The sequence below is a fragment of the Ammodytes marinus genome (genome assembly GCF_949987685.1).
Source record: "Ammodytes marinus genome assembly, chromosome: 23".
In the NCBI taxonomy this organism is placed as follows: Eukaryota; Metazoa; Chordata; class Actinopteri; order Uranoscopiformes; family Ammodytidae; genus Ammodytes; species Ammodytes marinus.
In genome coordinates this window covers 3,705,211-3,729,154 of record NC_137227.1, presented here as the reverse complement: position 1 = coordinate 3,729,154, position 23,944 = coordinate 3,705,211, and the positions used below count along the sequence as shown (strand labels likewise).

Here is a 23,944-nt window from a genome sequence, read left to right as displayed (position 1 = left end):
TAGGCACGCTCATTGGGGACGGCAGCATTAGCAGACACCTCGGAGAGAGACGGCTCGGCGCTGCCAAGGAGGTGTCAGCAACAACTGGCAAAGCGGGCGCCCCGCCAGTCGGCCTGGCCGCCCTGCCTATGAATGGTGCTTTTGTCAAAGGTGGCAGTGAGGACACTTGAGAGGGCCGCAATTAACACCGCCTAAAATTAGAACGCGTGACCCTGTGCATCTGGCCTAGAGGAAAAGCCTCCCTCCCTCGCTCCATTTTTTTATTTTTTCCTGAATACATTATGATTTTGGACATTAGGAAAAAAGCAATAACTTTGACAGGGTCGTGTGCAGAGCCATGTTTACGAGGGGCAACCACACCTCGGAGGCCAGTTACAGAGTCCACTCAGGTTAACTGGGTTGGGAGCAGAGCAAAGCGAGGGGGGAGGCCATCTTGGCTCAAATGTGAGCGGCGGTGGATCAATGCACTAAAAGGCAGAGCCAAAGGTCAGGCTGCTCCCTGGCAGCTCAGGGAGTCACAGTGACAGCCACCAGGACGGGGGGAGAGAGCCACCACCTTCATGTGACCACACACTATGTAGCTATCTATGTACAGTGGTAGACTACACTCTTTAACACACCGCTATACTCTTTAGTGCATTGAAATAGGCCCTGCACAGTTTTGTAAAACACACAAGAGTGCCATCAAACAAGTTGTAATTTTATCATGCAACTACGTTCAGAATGTTTGTTAAATATCTCCCACATGTATTTAAAATGTATGTTAAACAGGCTGTGTTCCAATACCCTGACTTCCCTGCTATTAAGTATGGTAGACACTTTGTTTTAGGATGTCCCAATATGGTCAGATGAAGCATTCTTAAGAATACCTGGATGCCCTTTTAACGTCTGGTCGTAACTTTTAGTGTTGAAATCAGCATGCTTTTTGGGCGATGGACCAGCAATCAACTGTTCAGCAAAAGTTACTCCACATCGACGGAGCCTCCATGTGAAAACAACCAGCGATGCGACAAATATATAAGCAAGAGGCAAGTTCAAGGTGCGATGTTATGTAGAAATTGATAACTAAAAGTATTTCCCATTTGTATGCCTACTACTGCACAGAGGTGGGTCGTAACGCGCTACATTTACTCCGTTACAAATACTTGAGTAACTTTTTGAATAAATTGTAATTTTAGGAGTAGTTTTATTGCAACATACTTTTACTTTTACTTGAGTAAATATTTGAAGAAAGAACGGTACTTTTACGCCGTTCCATTTGGCTACGTGACGGTCGTTACCTTATTTTTTTATATATTTTATTTATTACATGCGAGAGCTATTTCTCTCATGATTTCTCTCCCCGGGGACGTCTTCAGCCAACATCTCTATCACGTGACTATTTCAACCAATAAAAACCACATTACAAAAGCTTGCCAATCAAATGCAGCCACTTCAGTCACATGACAAGTATTGTCATGTTGTCATAGGGCTCAACCATGGGCTCAACAATGTCCGCGGACTTTTTTAAAGGCTGCGGTTCTGCACCGATGTTGTGTCCGTGGCCGTGCCATGTAGGTTAAACGCATAATTTACCGACTATCTGGGTGAGTCGAGAAAATGGAAGAAACCGCTGATTCCGAGGAGCAATAGCCACACCCCTGGCCTCAAATACAAACTCACACACTCGCAAGCTCTCAATCACTAACTTACAAAATAACAATCACAGTGACACAGACTCCCACACACTCGCAATTACAGAGAAACTGTTCTTCTTTGACACATGTCCTGTTCTCCCTGTAGCCTTCTCACTTCGCATGCCCCAGTCTGGCTGTGTGAGAGTCTGAGAGTGGTCTCTTTGTTCAGCCACTTTGTAGTTTCATACGTTAAGTGAGTGTGCCAGCAGGTTTTGATGTGTAACGAAGTTTAATTTTGTGTGTTTTATCATTTTGGGGCTAAACCCAACCTAGATAATTTTCTCAGGGCCAGTGACATATTGTAGGAATTTGTTTTAAAATGTGTATGTGCAAAACAATTGCAACAGTGTTATAAGTGTATTGGTTTTAATTAATATAATTTTGGACAAGCCTAATTTATTATCATTTTATTTGAAGGGTGTTGTATTTAATTTGGCAGATAATTAATTTATTATTGTTTGAGTTCAAGGGTTATTCATTTGATTTTTAAATACCTTATTTATTGTTTTATTTAAAATTATGTTATTTAACATATCTTTATTTGAACATTGCTGTTTTATATTATGTTCGTGTCTATTCTGTACCGTTTGTGTTGCTCTGTATATTTCAAAAATAAATCCGGAGTAATTCAGTAGGCCTACTTGTACTCTTGAGTACTTGAGTAGTCTTTTCACTGCATACTTTTTTACTCTTACTCGAGTAATAATTTTTATGAGTACTTTTACTTCTACTTGAGTAATTATAATCTTAAAGTAACTTACTTTTACTTGAGTACATTTTTTGGCTACTCTGCCCACCTCTGCTACTGCATGATCAGCTGTAGTATGCAGAATAGTAAAAAAAAAAAAAAAAAAGAGTATGCGATTTGGAACGCAGGGAGAATCTCTTGGGTGACTGAGGAGCTTTCAATCCCCCTTGAACTTTAAGAAACACCTAGGAAATGTTAGCCCAGATATATATTTGTCACAGATGGAACACGTGAAAGCATAATCCTGTCTCTCTCTCTCTCTCTCTTCGCAATACTCATCTCAACCCACAAAGGGTACGCCTGAGGACAGAGCAGTTTGACATACCGGGTCTGCTTTAAATACCACTCCTCTTGAGTGGCATACTTGGCAAGACCACACCCTAGGCGACAGCTTTTACAGCGGGCAAACTGACAAAAGGAACCCAACCCCCCTTTTCCACAAAACCTAAAACCTTCTGTTCCAGAAAAACCAGTTGTATTTGGCATGTATACCTCTTTTATCCAATGTGATTTTCTATAGATATTAAAACCACTATTTTCTGACACTCCCCATCAGCCCCCTGTTCCCTTATTTCTCTCCTTTTAACAGACTATAATATCAAACTGTCTCGCAAATCCAAATGAATTATAGATTTATTTTTTTCGAAGGGGGGGTGCGTCAGTGTTTTTTTTTCTCCTCGTGTCAGTGATATGCAGCTATAGCGGGACATAAACAAGATGCCCAAACCAAATTGAAAAGAGCAGCGTTCCCCCCCCTCCCCCCCCCCCCCCCCCCCCCCCGCTGTGCATTCAAATTGCTCGGGCGCGGTTTGACAGGCCGCTGTCGATGCACGTCTGTGGGATTAAGGGACCCCGAAGATGCTGTTTATTTTCTGCCCATGCTCATTTGCTGGATATCTTCACTTTAAGTCCACAGCTTATCACCCCCCCCCCCCCTTTTTTTTCCCCTCAACCCTGCCGCCACTGTCTGTCAGACAACCAACGGAACTTCTGTCAGGAGATACACACTGACCCTTTAAACCATCAGCCCTCTTTTGATGCGTTTGTTGCTTGCATTACTGTTTGCGGCCCAAACAATCCAGTGGGGAATGTATCACTGGGATTATCCTGCTTGACAGGGGCCACATTGTGAAGTTGGATAATGTTTGAAATGTTTCATGTGGAGCTGTGGCGACATTGGATTTATTTCCACCAGTAATGCAGAAGGATAAACTGTATAATGCGTATGGCGAGTCACTGCAGGTGAACAGGGGGGAATATTATATATAACCACACTGTATTAGTATCATATTATAACTATGGATATCGCAGTGAAACTTTGCCAGTTGATTACTAAAAAGTTTATTTTTTCAGAAATGTTTAATAAATATGCAAATTAGGCCATAGCTACAAGTGTGCTTATATTTTCATCTCTCAAACAACAACACACAACTAGATAATGAATAAAGCCAGAGTTTTTAATCTTTATTTCAGTTTTACAACATTTATTTACTAGTATGAAAGAAGACATGTCATGGAAGCAACATAGCCAAACATTTAAAAAGATTATTAGTGCTTGAAAGAAAAGAGGTTGAGAAACATGTCTTTTTATTAGAATAAATCTGGCGTTGTCAAAAAAAAATCTAAAATCAATCAAAAAGCATTACTCTCACCCAATCTACTGCTTATTCCAACCAGTTGTGAATAGTGCTGCACAAACACTGAATCCCCCGCCCCCCATCCCTGTTCTATTCCTTGGGAATCGCTGGACTCCAACAGGCAAGAAAAATGACCAGTGTGCTCTCCTTACTCCCAGGAGAAGTTCTGCACACAGGGATGTGGCTATTACTTATCATCATCAAAAAGTGCTTGTTTGGTGATAATAAGGGGCCTGGGATAGAAATCTCAGCTAAAGGGTAAGAGGGGGGTGAGGGGAGGGGGGAGGGGGGTACTACCTGAACTAGCAACGGAGGAGAATCCTTCCTCTGCTTACCCAAGCATTTTCTGTAAAAACGACGAAGGCCAGCTCTATAAGACCCGGCTAAGCCTAGAAATAGAAGAAGATAGGAAAAAAAAAAACTGTTATTAGCTCCGGTTAGAGGGAGGGGAAAAATAAGATAAAGCATAACAGACAACAACTTGAAATGTGCTTACTGTTGCAAGAGACAATCGTCAGGGAATATATGCGGGAGGACGCCATGATAAAGCATTAGGTCGTAGCGTCTTGCTCTTGTTTTTATCTAGTACCTTTGCGCCTGCATTTGGTAAACATTGAAGTAATATCGCTTCGGACTGAGAAAAGCTGACGATTTTTGCAAGTCCAAAACCTTGAAGGACTAAAAGAGAAAGAGTAGAGCCATTTTTTTTTATTGTGAGCAAGCTTTATTGTGTGTTCTATCACTGTGTATTGTATTGTATCCCCCCCCCCCCTGAAGCATTGGTCACATTGCTAATAGCAACATGCAGCCCTAAGGGAAAGTCCCAGCCCATACATTTCCATCTACCTTTTTTCTATTCTCTTGCAGTGGGTCAGGAGGACCAGGCACCTCCAGGGGGGGGGGGGGGGGGGGAGTGAAAGCAGGACAGCCCACAACTCAACATGAAATATAACTCATGTCATGCTGTACGTCGGGGAGAAAGTTCATGCAATACATAAATATAGGGTCATATGTTACAGTTTGCCAGCCAGGGGTCACAATGCGAGATAATAGCCCCCCAATTGCGATGCAGCAGCAGGGCTTTGGCGGGGGGGGGGGGGAGGGGGGGGCCTTATCTGTAAAAAGTTCCTCTGGCAGTGGTACACGTAGCCCGCCCCATCTGGAAAGCAGTTCACGTCCCCTTGTTTGTTTTATCTATGGCCATTCAGCTATTTGAGTTTGACACTAGGTTCATGACCACTTCAATTCACCTCCCGCTATCTGATGATTCTGTCGCTCACACTCCTCTAATGTATTCTGAGGAGAGAGAGAGACAGAGAGAGAGAGAGAGAGAGACAGACAGAGAGAGAGAGGGAGAGAGAGAGAGAGGGAGGGGAGGATGTGTGTTGGTGAAAAGGCACACGTCCCATCTGATTGCAAGGTCTTCCCTGATGAATCGTGCCTCTGTGGACATCTGAGGCTTTATCACAGAGGGCTTTCCATGTCACTGTTGTGATTAATCAGAAAATGACTTTATTGTTAACACACAAAGTCACCGCAGACCAGTGGGAGAGCTCATTAAATCATATTTATTCAGTTGATGAGACAAGGCTTCAACATAATGGGGCGATGTGCCAAAGCAAATTTTCTTTTTTACGTGTGCATTTTGAATGCCTTTTTTTTTGCCTATTGCTTTGTCAAATCATCTGGACACCTGGTCTAATATAGTACGGAATCTATATATGATATCAAAGTTGGGTATCTTAAAAAGCTGTTACAAACATCTGATTGAAAATAAATGTTCATACATATTATAAAACTTAGTAAACTGGGTGGGCGTGGCCGTATCAACTTTCTCCATGGCAACAGTCATTGTTTGTTATACAACATTCGGGTAGAGAACTGCAGTGATTGGTTCAAAATACTTATTGTGTAATAAGAACCAGAGCAAAGCCCCGCCTTATCAAAACCGAATTTCTGTAAAGTTTATCAAACTTAAATGACAACATCTTTCATTTGGATTAAGAAAAAAATGCCTAACTCTTTTCAGATACTTGATATCATGCAAACAGCTCCCCAAATACAATAGTTAGAAGGCTTTGTGGATGTGGGTTTAAAGGGGCTTTAATATTTGAAAATGGTTTTCAACAAAGGGTGAAAAGAAATGAAACAAGACAGGGAAATGGAGACGGGGAAAGGACTTTTCGATTTGTGCAGACATAAATAGCAGCCTTCCTTGCCACAAGCATTTCTCTGGTTTTGTTCCGATTTCTCTAGCGGTCACAAGCAGTGAAGCTATACCTGTAGGACATAGGAGGGGCAGAGAAAGACAGGGGGGAAGAAAAATTGAGAGAAGGAAATAAATATCTATTTAAAAATAGCCTCTCAGCATGGCGAGGAGAGATTTGAAGATATTATCCTCAAAGGCTGTTGTGAGTGAGGCCCGGGAGAAGGGGGAAGGCTGTCTTGGGTGAAATATGAAAGGCACATACTCCCTGACAAGCCTATGGCTTTTCCTGATACTGCCAACAGCAGCCCACCGGAGTGATCCATAGACTCTTTGTAGAGACTTGTGATATAAATGCTGAGGGCTAGATGTTGAAGATCCTCAGTCCCAGCCCTCCATAGTCATCCTTCGCCCATTGCCTTGCCCCGACCGCCACATGGGGGGAATTTGTTATGTTCCCTCTCGTACGTCTGAAAAATATCAGTGCGGAGCGGACGGGGGGGCCAAGCCGACTGACTTGTCCTTGTCCCTTTTCAATTTGACAAGGCAAGCAGCCTTGGGGGACTTTCCAGTCTATTTTCAAATTGACCATTTATAATCAGTTTTCTAAAAGAGGAAAAAAAAGGGAAGGGGGCGGTGGGAGCGGAGAGTGTGTTGTGTTGTTGTGAAAGCTCTAGAGCTGGGGGTCGGGGAGATGGTAATACAGAGGTGTGTTGTCAGATGTGTCAGCAGGTAAGAGAGGAATGAAGAATAGGGAGTGGGCACATAAAGGGGAAAACGCTCGGTGGGGAATTGACCTCTATTCAACCAAAAAAAAAGAGGAAAGAATCTATATCCCTCTCCAAGCAAATACACATACAACAGGCCTCACTGAGATATGCATGCACCTCTAATTGAACCCACAATCGGGAGGGGAAAAGTTCCAGAAAGAAGAAAAAGAAGAAGAGGCACCCGTTGTCCATTTTTTTTGACACCGACGTGGCTGCATATATCAGCACCTGCAAGGTCAGGCCGACTCGGGCGTTGCAATGGGCCCCCAACGCGTTACGGCATTCTGTCACACTGCTTGCTCCGCCGCCGCCGCCACCACACGATGACATTTCCACAAGATGGCTCTTCTGAATTATGCGGCCCAGCGGAAGGGTAAGAACGGGAATGGGGGGGAAAGGGTGGGGGGGGGGGGGGAGAAAAAAAAGCTCATTTTCTGGGTGTCTGCTTTCGACCTGAAACCACCACTTGTTTTCATCAGTGCCAGCTTTTCTTTTTTTTGCCACTTATGCAAAACGCTGCGGAGGGTAATAGGGGAACAATCAAGTTGGCCTGCTGCTGCTCCTTTTCTCCATTCTCTCTCTCTCTCTCTCTCTCTCGTATATGGGTGGAACGACACCGTGTCACCTCTACACCGGGCCCCCAATCCTCCCCAAATTAATCCCAATTTGGCCATCAAGCGCACGGGGGCCGTCCGAAGAGGGCACGCCTGGCAAGTAATTGACATTCTCAGGTGCATGGGTTTTGTTTATGTAAGTAAAGCTGAGCCAAGGCCTTTTTCGGTCGTGGATGACAGCAGCAGACCCCCAGGTTTTGCATACACACTCCACTTGATTTTTCCGGGGCGGCCCTTGCATGAGTGACTGCTCAGCCGGCCGTGGCCCCTGTGGCATTTTGAAGCAGAGGACATTTCAGTGAAGATGGCCTCAGGTGTCAAGCGAGCTTGGGGAAAGGTGCGGGGAAGACAGCGGGAGGTCGTTGGTCCATGAGCATTGATTCCCACCATGACCTCGTTGCTCCCTCTCTCTAACTATTGATCCGTCCCCTCAAGACCCCTATACATTGCCCTGTGCCACACTGGGGAATTAGGAGTCAATGTGGCCTACCCTTTAAACAAAAGAACAGAACTTTTTCTTTTTTTCTTTTTCTTTTCAATAGGACGTCACACATCACTATATAAAATAGACGTCGCGCTAGCCACTTACCTTCGGAGGTCATTCCGAACGATACGCGGAGTCCATTTTGGTTATTGGGATTGCATTGACACGGGTGAGTGGGGAGTTTATAAACATAAGAGCATGATGGGAACAGGGAATGTCCATAAGCCATTACAGGAGGTGTGTGTGTGTGTGTGTGTGTGTGTGTGTGTGTGCGCACATATGTATGTATGTGTGTTTGTGTGTACACGTCTGTTGGGTTGTTGGCACTCGTACATGGAATGCCCTAATCCTAAATGCTTTCCTCTGCAGATCTCCCATGCCTTTTAGCATGTCACCCAGGGCCATGAATCACCATTACAGCGCCTACATTTTTACCTGGGCTAACTCTTAAGGCTTTTTCATTAGGGTAAAAGGGACCCCTAAGCAGGAACAGGCAGGGTTGTTCAATGTGTGTGTGTGTGTGTGTGTGTGTGTGTGTGTGGGGGGGGGGGGGTAGGTTGGCTATGTTTGTGAAAGAGAGGGTCAGGGATTTGGGTTGGGTGAATTAAATACAATAACAATGGGGGCGGCCAAAAAAAAATGAAAAGAAAAAAAAAAAGAAAAAAATGCCATGGCAGGGCTGAGTTGCTCTCATTTGTTTCAATAAGGTAAATTGATTCCTATGTCCTCTGGTGCCATTTGCATCGCATCCATTTAGCGTGCGCCTCTCCTGGCCACCTCCTCCCCCTCCTCCCTCCCCCTCCATTCACTCCACGTGCAGAGGGCAGGACAACATCGACGCAGGACGCATTGATCTTCCACCAGACAAGCAGGCACACGAGGGCACTCACACCTCTGGCCCAAAAGCATTCATATATTCCACCTGTGCATGGGCGTGCACATGTCATGTACATACACTGTATACATATAGACACATGCAGACACCTATGCAACCATTAACAGAGATATTCGACATTCAGGATTCCAGAATATTAATATAGTAATTACCTGATAAATCTCTGATGATTTCGAGATTTTTGTATCTGTTGAGACCTGTGTGTGTGTGTGTGTGTGTGTGTGTGTGTGTGTGTGTGTGTGTGTGTGTGTGTGTGTGTGTGTGTGTGTGTGTGTGTGTGTGTGTGTGCGTGTGCATAGTATTACAGCTGTAGGCTTCAGTCATTTCCTTCAAAGAGAAACTGTGGTCAAATAGCAAAGTCAGGTCACCATAACCAGAAGTGAAATGCCCCTAAGAGGAAAATTCAATGCATTTTGAGCAATGGTGGAAAGTAAGGTCGATATACTGAAGTGCTTACCAGTTTGAGGTACTTGTACTTTACCTATCTCCTCACTATCCTCTGTGTGTGTGTGTGTGTGTGTGTGTGTGTGTGTGTGTGTGTGTGTGTGTGTGTGTGTGTGTGTGTGTGTGTGTGTGTGTGTGTGTGTGTGTGTGTGTGTGTGTGTGTGTGTGTGTGTGTGTGTGTGTGTGTGTGTGTGTGTGTGTGTGTGTGTGTGTCCAGGTGCACTGTATAAAAAAGTATTTAAAAAATCCAGTGTGAACGCACACAGCCTAGGCTCTGTAAACTGATCCTGAGGAGATTTTCACTGATTTTGATAAAAAGCTTTCTCTTAAACTGCGTCACAGTTTGTCCTTAGTCCTAGCTCTACACAGTGCCAAAACCAAGGCGTCTCCAACTTCCCTTACAGTGTCAAGCTGTCCACATGACAACAGCTGATCCATCTCACCAAAGCTGTTGTCCTTGCTTGGCCGTTAGTTGTGTTGCTCAGCGGCACGGTCAGTGAATGCAGCACTGCCCACTTGGCCTCTAACCCATATAGCCCTCAGTCTGTCTGGGTGGTATCCATCTCGCCTCCCTCACTGCCTGCCTACCTGCCACAGACCCCCTTTTGTTGGGTGCAACACACTGTCTGCTGTGAACACACACACACACACACACACACGCACACACACACACACACACACACACACACACACACACACACACACACTGCCATCATCAGTCAGAGTCAGGGCCGATAGCGGCGGCCGCCAAGCAGATGAGTGACGACCGGGCCTGTTACCTTAACGCCCGCATGGTGATTGGCCTGTGGGCTGAGATAGAGAGACAAAAGCTGCAACGTTGCCACACACACACACACACACAGCCACACAGTCACACACACACACACAGAGCCGCCACTCACACTCTCGCACACGCGCAAGTCACACAACACGCAGGCTGAGCTTTATTGTCTGCTGTACAATTAGCTGTCATCCGGCGACATGTAAAGATGTGCCATACAATGCACCCGGCGTGGTAGCACGTAATTAAATGCGGCGTGTATGTGTGTCGTCGCCGCAAAACTTTTCACCCGTCGTAATTAGAGCAATATTCTGACACTCGGTTTGATCACAGACAGACAGAGCAAGAGTAGAAATACTGTCTGCACTGATTCAAACTAGTGGAAATCAGGGTACTGTGTGTCTCCAAACAGGGAACACAAGGAACTGGCTTAATAATGTAAAATGTATCTATTCCAGTCAATATTGCAATTTCAGTATGATATCTCTCAGTGCTTCCTTCATGATGACAACACTCCGCATGGTTTATTCCTCAGTTGATTCCATTACTTTAAAGCAGGCACGTGCACACAGATAGGACCCAAGGGGGGACTTGACCCCCTACCCTTCTGCCCCCAGAGTCCAGTGCCCTTAATAAAAAATAGATCAAAAAATATATTTTGAATTCGATCAAATATAAAAGGCAACAACATTATAGTAGTATCCACGAAAAATATGCCTTATCGATTTAAGAAATATGTATGCATTTATGAAATCCACGCAAAACACTTACTTTTTATCCATTCAAAATAGGTAGGTCAGTAGGACTTGTAATTTTCTGTCAGGTTGGGCATAGTGCGTGTTGGTGGAGTTGCCCCAAACCGTTTGTGCACGGCCCTGCTTAAGAGTATACTGTATGTCAGACTGAGGTTGCTAAGGTATCGCAAACAGCCTCCTTCAGTCAGCAATAGGCAAATCCTATTAAATCCCTTTTAATTAGTCCTCGTTCAGGCAAATCCTGACCGCTTGTGAACAATATAATAATATAGATTCTAATGACTTCAAGGGAGGCGGAAAGACCTTGCATATTAGACTCGTCAATAGTTTGCCCCCCCCCAACCCCCCATCCCGGCACACTTGTGCATGCTGAAGAGCGTGTGCCATGGTTGCAGGGTCTAGAGTAGGGTGAACCTCGCCTTCCAAAACCTCCATTTTTGCAGGTTAACATGAGCAGATGCTGTACGTTGGCCTCCCTGGCAAACACACAAAACACAGTCACTACAAACGAGTAGTACGCCGCAAGATTCATAACAACACAAGCCCCCCCCCCCCCCCCCCCCCCCCCCTCCGACGCAGCCAAAAAGGAATTGAACTCACGCACACAAACGTTTGGAGAGCAGCCCCTGAACCCTGGCTGATCTATTTTTTTTTTTTTACCTCGGGCACTTTGGCAAAAACAAAAACAGACGCACAAGCATGCACACTTGAAAGGGCTTATATAGCGCTCGTGTTGCCCCACAAGTTCAGCTCTGTCTAGGCACAGTTAAGCTTGCGAGACAACAAACCTAAAAAAAAAAATACCTTGATCCAATTTGAAAAACACAAGCTTTACGCCACCGTAAGAATAAGTGTTTAAATTGGTAATATCATTAGGTAATTATTGTATTCCCCCCCCCAGCTTCGCCCCCATGCTGAACGTTTGTATTGCATCTGTGAAAACAACTGAGCAACAAACAACTGATTAAGTCACCCAGGTTTGGGGCGCCATCAAAGGATGATTATGATTATGGTAATCCAACAATGCCAAAGCTCTATTGTGTGTTACAGATTTTTTTTTTTCTTTCTTGTGGTTGCGAACTCGTAACCTTATTAACCTTCTTAATCCTCAACTGGCTTCTCATGATAAAGGGCTTACACACACACACACACACACACACACACACACACACAGCACTGGCATGCGCACGCAACCACAAACACTTTCACTTTGAAGCCCCGGGCAAACACTTTAAAGAGCCATATAACCACCTGTTTTTTTTTTTTATCCCGCGCACACACCTGAGGTTCTCTGCATAATATCAGCAGAAGCCTTAAAGTCAACCGAGACAATTAAACACTCTCCCTTAGATCAACAGTGGAGGGGGGAGGCGGGGGGAGGGGGGGGGAGTGGATGGAGCAGAGGGCCCTCCCAGTGTATAGGCACTATGAGAACGCAGGTCTGATTGGTATTAAGTGGTGAGATTAAAAAGCCATCTCATAAATCAGGTCAGCTGGTGTTCATTTGAATGCATTACCGAGGGGGTCCGAGGGGCTAGATAATTCTCTCATTAGCGCCACTCAAACCCTGAGTGACAACGCGGGTGAGAAGGGAGCATGTCGTACAACACTTAGAGTTAATTAGTCCACACGCGCGCACTGTTGCTCTGCGCCCCCTATGCGTCCGCCGCGCTTCTCTCTTGAAAAAAGAAATGGCCTGAACCTATAAAGCGTCTGCAGTTAATCACAGATGAGCCGCAGAGTTTTTACCAAAGGAACCACTTGTTGCACCAGGAAAATACCTGAAAATATATTTCTTGTTAAACTCCTTGTAAAAGGGTCAACATCACAACTGTATGTACATGTGCGATATCTATCTGATATAGCACGTGCTAACGGTCGCTACACTGCCTATCATTTTTTTGCTACTTATTTTCATTGTACTCACCATTGGATTAGATCTGCAAGCATGTTAACACTGGTAGACTTAAATTCAGCAAGTCAAGAAACTAAGCTTATCACGGTTTAGCCAGAATACCACAGCAGCTAGCTATTGTGATTTTGACTCAAAGGGCGGAACATGGAAGGGGCGGGTGAGATTACTTCACATTAGGATTACCTATTCGGGTTATAAACTCAATTCAAGTGCATGACAGAGAGTGACAAGTCATCCACCAGCACACAAATCAACCTATAGTGATAACCGAGTTCTACATTGTCAACAAATCATATTGTTTCCTTGCCGCCCAGTAGCGAGTTTTTCATGGTCAGGTACTGGTCCATGTCCCGGTTTGTGGGTGAAACTCCCTTATTGCATTACATCTGTATCCACAACTATGGTGTATGCAGTGGGTCAAAGTACAGCAAGATAGTTTACTGCTAGCTTCCGTTTGGCTCCATCGGCTCATTATAACCCGACTGCTTTCTTCTTAAAGGTGCTACAAGGAGGAACTTTTATATATATTCTGAAACATTCTAATTTTTCCACTGCTGATCATAAATGACATGTAACAGCAAACGAGACCATCAGTGCAAAGAATGCTATTTTTATATAGTTTTTTCTTGATGCCTTTGTCACAGGTACGCTCACCTATAGGAACAACAGCTGGCATACTAACAACAGTACCGCTTTTGTTGAAAGGGGGTGAAAGATTGAACACAAACTGAGAGTTCCTCGGAGCACCTTTTTGAATAAGTTGCTGCAGTATTTTCATCACCAATGAGAATGAGAAAAAAAGAGAAAAAAAAAGTACCTGGCTGCAAGAGACGAGAGCTGCCCCTTACATTTTAGACTGAGTTGGGACATGAAAGGCCAAGTTAAATGCGAGATGAAATCTTTTATTATAAATTGCCCCCGCGTATATCCTCTTCCTTATTTTCAGATTTTCAGACTGATAAAAAAAAAACCACAGGTAACCATGTTTTTTTTTGTCTGTCTAAAAAAGTTTCAGAGAAGAAGAAGATGAATTTTCTCTTTCTTTGCTGATGACATTGTGTTTGCATATTGGGAGCACGGGGTTATATCCACGTCATTAGTCTCTCTGCTTGGATCCGGGGGGCCTGATAACTGCACCACAGTCACAGTTAAAATTCACTTCAGTTTTGTAGAGGGGTTCCATACATTTTTCTCTTTTCCTTTTTTATTCGCTTTTGAGTCCACTGGCGCTCACACCGACGTTCCCACGGGACAAGGTGCTCGGCTCATTGGACACCACCCGCCCGCGCACGCAGAGGGGGGGTTCTCTCTCGCCCAACACTGCTGGGCTTACCCACCCCAAACACACACACACACACGCACACACACAGAACCCTGAATACCAATTTCTTCATGTGCCTCCCCCCCCCCCCCAATAAATGCCCCCAACTGTGAGGGTTAGCTGAATATTCTAGGAGCTTTCAATTTTTCAGGCAGGTCCGCGAACCCCCCTCCCATCATCACGCGGCGCCATCCACACTCAAGGGAGTAGAGAACTTCAACAGTCGTTAGCAGGGTCATCCGCAGTCCCTCAAGGGAAAGGGGGACTTAAAAGAAAAAAGATTTGAATTGCTTTTCTCTCTCTCTCTCTCCATTTTTTATTCTCCCTTTCGTCTCAGCGCTTTACTTCTTCTTCTTCTCTGTCATAACTCCACTTCCTGTCTCCAAGGCCTGGCAATATAATTCATTCCCCCACTCAATCTCGTCCCCCGCCGCTCGCCCGCCCGCCCAAATTCGTCAATCAAAAAAGACGAGGTCTTTCCAAGGCGCTTTTTCATTGCTTCCGATGTCACGCTTCTTTACGCCACTGTCAAAAAGTGGTGACGGGGGGGGGTGGGGGGCTTCCAAAAACTGTCTGCTCGTGGCCCGGGTTAAGGCGTTTATCCACTTGTATAATGTGATGTAGTGCCCGCGCCAGATCAAATGCGGGCATGTGAGGAAAATGGCTTCCAGGACTGGAAGGGAGGGAGGGTAGGGGGGAGGGGGGGATAGAGGATGGAAGATGGAGGGGTGGGGTGGAAATAAATGAGAAAACATTTCTTCTTCTGCTAACTCTTTTGCACTAATATGAATTCCCAGTGAAATGTCTGTCTCCAAGTAGGTCAATAGGATTTGGAAAGTTTGTGCTGTGTTTTCTCTCTCTCTCTGTCTCTCTCTCTCTCTGTCTCTCTCTCTCTCTGTCTCTTGTCAATGGGAAATGAGCAATGCGATTAGGAGAGAGGGGGGAAGATGATGAGCTAAGGAGAAGGAAAAAAGAAAAGGACAAGCTGAGTTGTGGGCCCCTTACCAGCAGACTGAGCTGAGAGACCCCCAGACAAAAGGGCCTTTGCGAGGGGGATAGATTTGTATCTGTGCTCCAGAGTTATAGGGAGTGGCTCTGGTGTCTCTTCATCTTGATATCGCCACGCGGCAACAATCTAATTATACAATTTCTCCCCCGGGAATATGCATATAAGACTAATCAGTAAATAGAAAAAAGGGTAATTATTTTACCAGAAGTCATACCCCCCTTTGCACCTGTAAGCACTGTCTCTCCGCCGATATACATGAGATTGTGCGCATTCCCCCCCTTTTAATTCACAATGAAGATGGTTTATCAGCGGCTAAATTATTTAGTTAATTTATAATAAAGTAAATGCATTTTCCCACTTATTGAATATTTTATGGAGCCTGTCAGAATATAATGAGTAAAAAGTTTGGTGAAATACAAATGGGGCCTCTCGTGGTAATTTGCCAGAAATGTTCCTCGGGGGTAAAGTCCTCCGCCGAGCGAATGTGATTGAATGTTACAATTAAACGTACTAATTCATTGTCAAAAGCAACTTGTCTGTACACATGATATATTCGGCGCTTAATTGGAAAGCACAGTTAGAAATGGGTTTTTTTTCTTCTGTGACTTTCCACATCCCGGGCCTAATCAGAATAAATTCTGCGCCCGCTGTAATGAATTGAAGTTGAATATTGGTCGTTGGGTCTATTAAAGAGACTTGAGGAGTGAATTATTTAAATGCTAATTAATGTTTCAAGCTTTTCCCCCCAACCTGCAATAGGCACATATTATTCCTCGCCTCCCCCCACAGCCATTCTCAACTGTCCACTGAGTCAACTTCTCGCTCATATTTCATTCAATCAATTCAGCGGCAGCCCATGCAGCTACCTGCTGCAGCCAGTGATAGAGGGAGATGGAATCCATCAATACTCGGAGACAGTCGGTGGAATTACTAAATCTTCAGCTCCTAAAGCTATAGTGCGTACATTTTTCATATAAATTGAATGTCGGTTGCATTCAAGCCACTGCCAAACAAGTTGACATAAAGTTTGTTCAGCCAATCAGTTCAACATAACTCTCTCTGTATTTCTCAGTATGGCAGCGTAAACAAACTGGTGTCACCCCCCCCCCCGCCCTGACACTGGCGCAGGAGCTCGGAAAAACTTTAAGATGCGCCAAAGAAATGTTTCAGTTGTCGATTCCACTGCTAAGATAAAAACACCTGGACGTACAGGAGAAGGTATCAAATATATGCACAATCACATAACGCTTACCTCATGCGCAGACAGTGTTGTTGTAATTACACAGGGGGGAGAGAAGTTACGCACTATAGCTTTACGCCTGCTTTGGATATGTTTTTGTTAAAAGAAGCCACAGATATCAGATTAACTTCATTAGCGTGGAAGCAGTGTGAGATGAATGGAGATGTGGGTTCAACTTTGTGCTCAAAGCAGACCGCAAAAAAAGAAGTTCTAATGCGAGCGACGCACTAGCATTATTCATGTTTTTCACAATAGCTTGGTATTCATCATAAGACAAAGGAGAATCTCACTCGGCTTGACATAGATGGAGGAGGGCCACCGGGGTATTAATCACATCTGTTGAAAACAGTATGCACACACAGCCCGACTGGATGTCACCATACACCGTGCGCTTATTAATGCAAACAAAGTCTCCCAACAACACAGAATATAAATGACGTGTGTTCCTTCACATCGGAGCATAAATATTAATTGTGTTTTAAATCTGTGATGTATCGCGGTTAGAGGGGAGCTGCTTGGGTTGTTTATTGTTAAACCAATAGGACGCATTTTTATTAATCTCGGCACATCGTGTGACACCATATTGTGCATTAAGGTAGGTTACACTACAGTACACACTGAAGAAGTGAGTTGAATGTTCCAAAGCTGTAGTTCCCTTCAATACCACACGGTGGCACTGTAGGCTCACAAACAGGGTGCCATGGAACTGCTGATCCTTGTCCCAAGTTTCATTTGATTGGCATTTGATAAAACTTGAACCTCAAGCCTTACAATTGATTCACAATGTACCACTATCCTTTAGACACATGTACATACCAATGTCCACACGGCTCATTCAGACTCTGTATAGGCACCAGTGAATTCTTCAGTATACTCCATATGAATAAAGGTTTGCTCAACTACAGCAAGCAGCAAGATAATCAACAGAAGGCTTTTCACCTTGTCCCCTCTTTTTTCTCTCTTTTAAGTGGAGAGGTTTGCACAGCTGTCCCGGGGAAAACAACAAATGGCGAGGCACTCTCTTTCCCGTGGCAGGGCATCTGTTGCTTTCAGATGGCATCCCTTCTGAGTCTACTGGAGTGTGCCCCACGCAGCCTGACGGAGGGCATTAGAATAAACTGACTGTCCACTATATTCTACCCTTTCCTTCCAATGTGATAGGTGAAGTGGTAGTGTTGAATATTTAAATAAATAAAAAAAGATGAGCAAATGGAACTGCATAATGTGCCATTCATTTAACCTTGTATTTTTAAAGTTTCGCAGTGTTCATTTTAACTTAGCCAAAAAACTGTATTCCTCTTTAATGTGGTGAAGTGCATATACTGTGTGTGTGTGTGTGTGTGTGTGTGTGTGTGTGTGTGTGTGTGTGTGTGTGTGTGTGTGTGTGTGTGTGTGTGTGTGTGTGTGTGTGTGTGTGTGTGTGTGTGTGTGTGTGTGTGTGTGTGTGTGTGTGTGTGTGTGTGTGTGTGTGTGTGTGTGTGTGTGTGTGTGTGTGTGTGTGTGTGTGTGTGAGAGAGTGAGTGAGTGAGTGCGTGAATGTAATTTGTGTTTTGCACTCAAGGGGTTTATACTTCTAATACATTCTTGTGTGTGATCTGTCAACCGGAAACTTCTAGACTACAATGCAAGGTATTTTACTGTCTTTTCAAGGTAGGCATATTATAGATTCTGGAGTCAAGATGTTCTATAAATGCAACCAAGTTAGCACTAAAATGAGGAGAAATTGAAAGACAATAGCGGTGCTTTATATTCTGGACTGGGTCTACAATGAAAGAAAGCAAGGCCCTGGTCCCTTAGTTGAAATGGATTAATTAATCTAAGGTGTATCTGATGAATGTGTGAGACGGACAAAAAAAAAAATATTATAACTGATAATTTATTTTAAAAAAATGGATAAAGGAGTGACACATTTTCTTTCCGTTCTTTCGTCTTCTTAACTGGATTCACCATTGGATTTGGATTTGGATTTGGAGATCATCTGTGCGTACTCTCGTCCCGAGCGGTACGCGGTGCGGCTCAGTTTTGCGTCGGCGAAGTCCACATGGTACAGTCCAAAACGAACGCTGAATCCGTCGGCCCATTCAAAGTTGTCCAGCAGCGACCACGCAAAATACCCGCGCACCTTGACCCCATCCTCCTGTATAGCTGTAAGAGCATAGAAAAAAGACCTGTAGTTCATTTTGTACCCATATGGTGGATGATACCATGATGTGCAAAACAAAACTGAGGTATGATTACAAAAAAATCCAGTGTTAAAACAACCCTAGGCTCTGTAAACAGACATGTTGCTATAACTACGGTGGGCCCCCTTTGTTTACATACCAGTTTACAGAGCCTAGGCTGAGTATTAACACTGTTTTCCACACACAATTTTTTTTCCAGCACACACACAGAGTACGGACACGTCGGACAGATATTGAGGAGATATTCACTGATTTTGACATGGAGTGATTTTGTCAACGATCGTTCTCAAGAATGGCTGACTCCACCTTTTAGGATCCTACCTACACTGTCCTTTGCCCAACTGGCTTCGACTCAACTATATATATTTATTTTAAAAAAGCCTATTGTCTTGTTCAAAGTGCAGAGCTATCTAGCACACTCTAGATTTACCATCCCATTACCTCTGGCCACTTCCATGAGGGTGTCCCTGTAAAACTCTGAGCGCTGGACATCCTCAATTTGCAGCGGCCCCACCTGAGAGAAGCCATTCTCTGTAATGTAGACAGCCGGGTCGTTGAAAGTGTCCTGCCAAGTCACACACACACACACACACACACACACACACACACACACACACACACACACACACACACACACACACACACACACACACACACACACACACACACACACACACACACACACACACACACACACACACAGAGGGGGCAAATATTATTGTCAAACGAGGACATCTTTAGCTGTCAAGACATTATTTTGGCTGGAAGAGACAGATTAGTCTACACACACACTGTGGCCGTTTAGCTGCGTTTCAAAAAACGGTGCCAGGGCTCAGACTAATGGGCTGTGACAAGGCACAACAGCAGGAAATTGCAATTGCAAACAGTTTGGGCAAAGTAACTGTTTCATTCAATGTGACAGCCCTTAATGAAGCATCAATGTGTTTTCTGGAAGGTGTTAAAAAGGGAGATTACCGCATACCGAAATCAATAGCAAAGAGCCACTAAACAAATGTCAGAGTGTGTGTACTCCTCGTTTGGTTAAGGGGCGATTTGTCTTCCTGTTGGTCAATTCACTTGCATGCCAGGGAGAGAAAAAAAGAAAGAAAAATGACTTCAAATTTCAGCTGATTGAATTTCAAAGTCAAATTAAAGGATATGTTTGTGTGACTCATTTTTGGGTGCTTTTTTCTTAATGTAGGACTGAGGGGGACCGACTCTTATAGCCAGAAGACTCATCTGACTTAATTGGAAGCAGGCTACTCCACCTCCCTCCTTTTAAACACTAGACCAGGAACACAAACACACCAAATTTTTTGAAGCTTGAAAAGATTGGATTTGCTTTATGGGATCCTAGGGATAATTTAAGCAGTGTTTGGCCAACTTTCATTACATATCTGCTTGTCTGACCAGCTGTGAGGTTGTTGATTTTCTTTTTCAATTTTCATTTGCTATGGAGCCTACTTACTTCAAACTGTGCACAACTGTTGCTGTTATTATTATTATTATTATTATTATTATTATTATTATTATTATTATTATTATTATTATTATTATTATTATTATTATTATTATTATTATATTATTATTATTATTATTAATGTTTGTCTGCTTGTTTATGAGTGAATTTTTGTTTTATCTTTGTATAATGTTTTGCTATATTGTGAAAAATCCATAAACAAAGTGAATGTGTATAGTAGTTTTTACCTTGATGTACTTGAGAAGTTTCCTCAGACCGTGGGGCACTACAGCCAGCCAGGACACTCCAGGAATCGGCCAGGAAGGATCCAAAACCTCCGTCACGTCTCTGTCGCTCTTCATGCTTAACGACATCTCTCCACCACCACCTTCTCCTGGCTTGACTTTCCTAGACGTATAGTAGTTCAACGCAAAGAAGTCGGCCGTGCCCAAAATGGCAGGCTCATCTTTAGAGAAACTGGGCAGCCTTGAGGTGCCTTCGTACCCCAGCTTCTTACTTCGAGCGTCGATGGCTGACCTCATTGTTTCCGGATAATCTCCAGTTACAAACACCGGCCAGGCGAACCAACCCAGTGTGAATGCAAGGTAGCGTTCGGTGGCGGCTACATCCTCTGGGCAACATGCATCTAATGGCTCAAGCCAGTCGCTGTTGATGGCCAGAGAAAGCGCACCTCCCTGCTTTGCCCTGTAGAGGGAGTTGTAGGTGTGCCAGGCCATGGCGTGTGCCCGCAGCATGTTATGGCCCACCAGGTAAGCAGCGATACCCGCTTCTTCTTTTAACCCCGGGGCGTGGATGCCGTCTTCGTGGCCCAGCTTGGCACACACGTAGGGCTCGTTGATGGTGATCCAGAGTTTGACGCGGTCGCCAAATGTTTGGAAGCAAAACTTGGCGTAGCAGTCAAAGATGTCCGCCATACCCGGGCACTTCCACCCGCCCTGATCTTGGAGAGCTTGAGGCAGGTCGAAGTGGTAAAGTGTGACCATGGGCGTGACACCGCAGGCCAGCAGGTCGTCAATCACCTGGTTGTAGTACTGCACACCTGTTGGGGACGTCACATACTCTTAAAGGTGGAGTCAGCCATTCTGAGGAATGCTTGTTTTCAAAATCATTCTTCGTCAAAATTAATGAATATCTCCCCACAATTTCTTATTATGTCCGTAATGTGTGTGCCCTATAAGAAAATCCCGTGTGAATACAATGCCTAGGCTCTGTAAACCGGTACGTCGGTAGCTATGGTGGACACCCTTCGTTTACATCCCCTATGTTTACTTACCCGTTTACAGAGCTTAGGCTGTGTATTAACACCAGATTTGTCTTCAGCGCAAACAAAGTACAGGTAGAAGATGGTGAGGAGATATTCACTGACTTTGACAAAACAATGTGATTTTGTGTTCTCCAGAATTGCTGACCTTTTAATAAAGTACATCAGTAAACAATCAAATACCTTTTTGATTGACATGTGGCGTTGTCCCATGGGGCAGGAGGCGGGCCCAGGACAGAGACAGGCGATAGTGTGTCAGTCCGAGCTGGCGGATACACTGCAGGTCCTTCTCCCACAGCTGGTAGCTGTTGCAGGCCACGTCTCCGCTCTGCTCCCCGCACACTCTGCCTCTCTCGTGGCAAAATGTGTCCCAGATACTGGCTCCCTTGCCGTCTGCCTGCCAGCCACCTCCATGCACAAACAAAGGCTAGTTCTCATTTCATATGTGAGAAGAACAAAACGATCACAGAGATAGGCTAATGCTTCTTTTGGGGACTTTGAAGTGTGTCTGTGTGAATTGAACTGAATGTATTGACACTGACTGAAAAATGTGGCTTAGCTACAGTGGGCTTTCTTGTTTAAATTTGCTGTAATGTGTATTTTATTGTAGACTATTTAAAGGCTTGTCAGTGTGTCAGATGTTTTATTAAGTGTTGACCTATCAGCAAGTTGAAGTTGGTCCACAAAGTTTATCGTCAAGTGGGTTCATTTTTGATTTGTAACAACACAGTTGTAATCCTTGCGTTCATTTTAATGTGACATTAATGCAAACAAACCTCTGATATTAGAAATAGCCCCAGTGCTTAGGCCATATAAATGGAGTGGACACTTTGTCTAATAGCCTACAAAGATTCTGCACATAAACTCTATGGAGCTAATCATGGTCAAAAGGGTGAATTCAACTTTGGTCATTTTTAAAATATGAAATAAGACTCAAGTTAATAACTCCCTGACCGCAACACAGCAATTAACTAAAGGAAGTAAGCTACAATGTATTTGTTTGACATGGACCTATGTAGGTTAATAGCAATACAATTACATTAAAATTAAAAAAAATGTATTTAGTCCTAACGGAAGTGGTAGCATATTTCAACCGACATCTTTGTTGTATATAGGCCAATATAAATCACATTACACTGCATTGACTGCAAGGGTGTTACTGTTGCTGACAGTTGTGTCAAGTTCAAATCTCGTGGCTGTATTTCCATAGCTTACCTTCTATTTGATAGGCAGCAGTTCCCGCTCCCCAAGCGAAGTCGCGCGGGAACATGCTCGAGACTCTGAATCAAAGCAGTTTCAACGTCTGCTGCGTTATGTATCTACTGTTTAGTCTATTTGTCATAGAAAATAAATCTAAACGTTTGGTTTAAGCAGCTCATTTCTGTCAACCACAACAACGCAGCCGCTAAAGGTATCCTCAGACCAGGAAAGACTCCCGAGGTGTGACGTTTAGGGGGCTATGTTTTACAGGAACAGGACAATAACACAACACTCAATTGCCTCAAACAAATGCTTTATCTCTTTAGCCTACTTCATTCTGCCCCAGACAGTATCGCCATTTTAATTATAGGTAGCCTATACATAATAAGTATCCGAAAAGACATAAGATAAGGCTTCGGTCTTTCAATTTCCTCTTCAAGTTGCCTTCACGAAATGGGATTTACGAATTTACCGAGTAGCATTTGAAAGCAGCACAGCAGCTTTCCGGTTACTAGTGAATGTCAGGTTTGCAGTGTGCTCTGCAAACTTACTTTTGAGTCTTACTTTTCTGCTTAGGCCTATATGACGACAAGTAAACAGGGGGGTTTATTAAAATGAATTAACCTACAAGAAATGTTGAAGTATAAAATAGTCTAATATTTGAATTAGGCGTTTGAAGAAAACTGATAGGCCTAAGATTTAGTCTTGCTGAAGAAAAATTAGCCTATCAAATTAGCTATCTCAGCAAGCAATACAACAAATTGATAATGTAAGTGTAGGTTGATTTAGCAAGAGCCCACTTTCTATTAAGTTTAAGTTTCAGTGAAGAAGGGAATGACCTGTGGGCTGCCTCATCCATTCATCTGTAACCTATTACCAGAATGTGACATCCTGCATGCAGACAACACAGGTGTTAAAAGGTTATTGTCAAAGCACGGGAAGCCTAATGGGTCCTGGAAACAAATAGCCTATAGTATGGAGGTGAAAGCATCATAGCCTGAAGGCATAATGTTCCGTGGCCTGTGATCACTTCAATGATCTCCTTTGGTCCATGCTATTCTGTGGAACTGAAGTGACTCACTCGAGCTGATCATAACAAAGAAAATGGATTGTTTTATGCCAAAGGGCAAACAAAATCCTTTTCAGCTGAACGCCCTACTTGTGGAGCTACAAGATACAACTGGCTTGTTGCTCCTCGTCTGATCTTATTTGTCATGGCTATTGGAAAACTAGACTGAATTTGTTTAGAAGCATGACACATGACACAGAAGACTATGGGTTGGAAGTATTCAGATAAGTAAAACTAACAATTAAAGGAAATTCTC

The 23,944-nt window shown here is 43.9% G+C and overlaps 1 protein-coding gene across 1 annotated transcript; it reads right to left on the bottom strand.

The window, feature by feature from the left end:
* Window positions 1-18,428: 18,428 nt before the first annotated feature.
* Window positions 18,429-22,764, bottom strand: gba3 (glucosidase, beta, acid 3; the record flags this gene model as incomplete). The annotated part of the gene is made up of 5 exons (XM_080052394.1): window positions 22,635-22,764; window positions 21,603-21,827; window positions 20,386-21,197; window positions 19,120-19,243; window positions 18,429-18,640 (listed from the first exon to the last, which is right to left on the bottom strand). Exons 1-5 carry the CDS (start codon window positions 22,687-22,689, stop codon window positions 18,429-18,431), a joined length of 1,428 nt encoding a protein of 475 aa, XP_079908520.1. The 5' UTR covers window positions 22,690-22,764.
* Window positions 22,765-23,944: the final 1,180 nt, after the last annotated feature.